At 38.0% G+C, this 2563-nt stretch overlaps 1 protein-coding gene across 1 annotated transcript; it reads left to right on the top strand.

Moving 5' to 3' along the window:
- The first annotated feature begins 1131 nt into the window (after positions 1-1131).
- Positions 1132-1599, top strand: LOC138910379 (uncharacterized). The gene has a single exon (XM_070201618.1). It carries the CDS (start codon positions 1132-1134, stop codon positions 1597-1599), a length of 468 nt encoding a protein of 155 aa, XP_070057719.1.
- Positions 1600-2563: the final 964 nt, after the last annotated feature.

Here is a 2563-nt window from a genome sequence, read left to right as displayed (position 1 = left end):
TAAGAAGTTCAAAATGCCTGACATCCCAAAATATGATGGAACAACTGACCCACGAGATCACGTAACTGCATTCACAACAGGCGTAAAAGGCAATGATTTGACCAAACAAGAAATTGAGTCAACTTTGGTAAAATATTTTGGAGAAACACTCACAAAAGGGGCATTAACATGGTATTCCCTTTTACCTGAAAATTCTATTGATTCTTTTGCTGAGCTTGCAGATTTATTCATAAAAGCATATTCGGGAGCTCAAAAAGTTGAAAAAAGGATGGAAGATATCTCTTTAAGGTAAAACAAGGAGATACTGAGTTACTCAGGGAATTTGTGGATAGATTTCAACGTGAAAGAATGATGCTTCCACGAGTACCTGATAACTGGGCAGCCATGGCGTTTGCAAGTAATTTGAATGAAAAGAGCTTAGAAGCCACGAGAAGACTCAAGGAAAGCTTACGAGAATTCCCTGCTATAACATGGAATGATGTATATAACTGGTACAGCACCAAGCTGCGGATTGAAGAAGACATCATCGCACAGTCAAGGGTTGATGAAAGAACAAATTCAAGGCGATCAGAGTCTGAAAAAAGGTCCGATAAAAATAGGTACGAGCCTTATATGGGACTCGCGGGGCGGGACTCACGGTCCAAACCAGAAAATGTACGGTCTGACCCTAGATCGAGGAACAGAGATGCGGGATCATCATCCAGGTTAAGAAAAGAACGAGATATACGTGATAGAGATACCAACACGAATGCAAGGATTGGTGATTACAGTTTCAATATTAGCACATCTGAGTTGGTAGCTGTTTTAAGGAGTATAGGAGATAAGGTGCGGTGGCCAGAGGAAATGAGATCAAACCCAGGCAGAAGAAATCCAGATTTCTTGTGCGAGTTTCATAATGACCATGGCCATAAAATAGCGGATTGCATATTATTACAAGGTGAAGTAGATCATTTGCTAAAGCAAGGTTATTTAACCAACTTATTTAGCGAGAAAGGCAAGCAGTCTTATATGAAAAATAGACAAGAACCTCCAAAACCCCCGTCTCTAAACAGAACAGTTAACGTGCTAAGAGGAGGGGAATAAGTCAATGGTGTAACATACACAGCTGTGAAAAAGACGTCAAAATTCACTATGACCCACGGGAAGCGAGTTCGCCAAGTTTTGGAAGAAGATAATATAACATTTGATGATGCAAATGCATATGGCTTGATAATCTCTCACAATGATGCACTGGTAATATCTTTACTTATACATGATACTAATGTAAAACGAGTTTTGATTGATCCAGATAGTTCCGTTAATATTATTTTTCTAAGAGTGGTGAATGAAATGCAAATGGGCGACAAGATAGTACCAAAAGCACGATCCTTATCTGGATTCGATAATTCAACCGTTATTACAAAAGGGGAGATAATGCTTACCACATTTGTAGAAAGTGTTATCAAAGATACGAAATTCCAAGTAATAGACACGGACATGGCTTATAATGTGATTCTTGAGAGGCCATGGATTCATGACATGGATGCTGTACCATCTACGTTACATCAAGTCATTAAGTTTCCTTCACAATGGGGAATTTGGAAAATCCGCGGAGATTAACAGGTTTCTAAAAATATCAATTCAGTGGTAGATTCGCGCACGATGAATGAATATATGAACAAGAATCCCGTCGAAGATGTGGTAAATCAGATCTCAGCTAAAAGTGGCTCAAGGAAAACAGATGTAGATTTCAAACCTGATGTCATTCAAGAACCAGAGGAGAATGAAAACATCAAAACAACAATTGAAGAACTCGAAGCTATTGTACTATTCGAGCAATGGCCAGACCGAAAAGTTTATATTGGAGCGAAGGTGAGCCCAGAAATGAAAGGTACGTTAGTTGAATTTTTAAAAGCTAACGCAGATTGTTTTGCCTGGTCGCATTCAGATATGACAGGTATACCTCCGGAGGAGATGACCGACAAACTGAATGACGATCCCTTGTACCTACCTGTCAAGCAAAAGAATAAGGTTATTTCAAAAATTAAGTGATTCAGGATGAGGTACTAAAACTTTTAAAAACCGGTTCAATACGGGAGGTAAAATACATGAACTGGTTAGCTAATATTGTGGTAGTTCCAAAAAAAATGGAAAATGGCGGGTTTGTGTAGATTATACTGATTTAAATAAAGCTTGCCCAAAAGATTCATTCCCTTTACCACATATAGATCAATTGATTGATTCTACCGCAAGTCATGAGCTGCTGAGTTTTTTAGATGCATATTCAGGTTATAATCAAATAAAGATGGATCCCCTAGATGAGGAAAAAACTTCATTTATTACAGACAGGGGAACTTATTGTTACAAATTTATGCATTTTGGTTTGAAAAATGCTTGGGACACGTATCAAAGATTGGTGACCAAAATGTTTCAAGAACACTTGGAAAAGACTATGGAAGTCTATATCGATGATATGTTAGTCAAATTTGCACGAACTGGATATCACTTTCAACACCTTTCAAGCACCTTCGGAATTCTTCACAAATATAATATGAAATTAAATCCAGAAAAATGTGCCTTCGAT

This window comes from Nicotiana tomentosiformis, chromosome 1, assembly GCF_000390325.3.
Source record: "Nicotiana tomentosiformis chromosome 1, ASM39032v3, whole genome shotgun sequence".
Classification (NCBI taxonomy): Eukaryota; Viridiplantae; Streptophyta; class Magnoliopsida; order Solanales; family Solanaceae; genus Nicotiana; species Nicotiana tomentosiformis.
The sequence above is the reverse complement of the archived record's forward strand: the minus strand, read 5'-3'. Positions and strand labels throughout refer to the sequence as shown.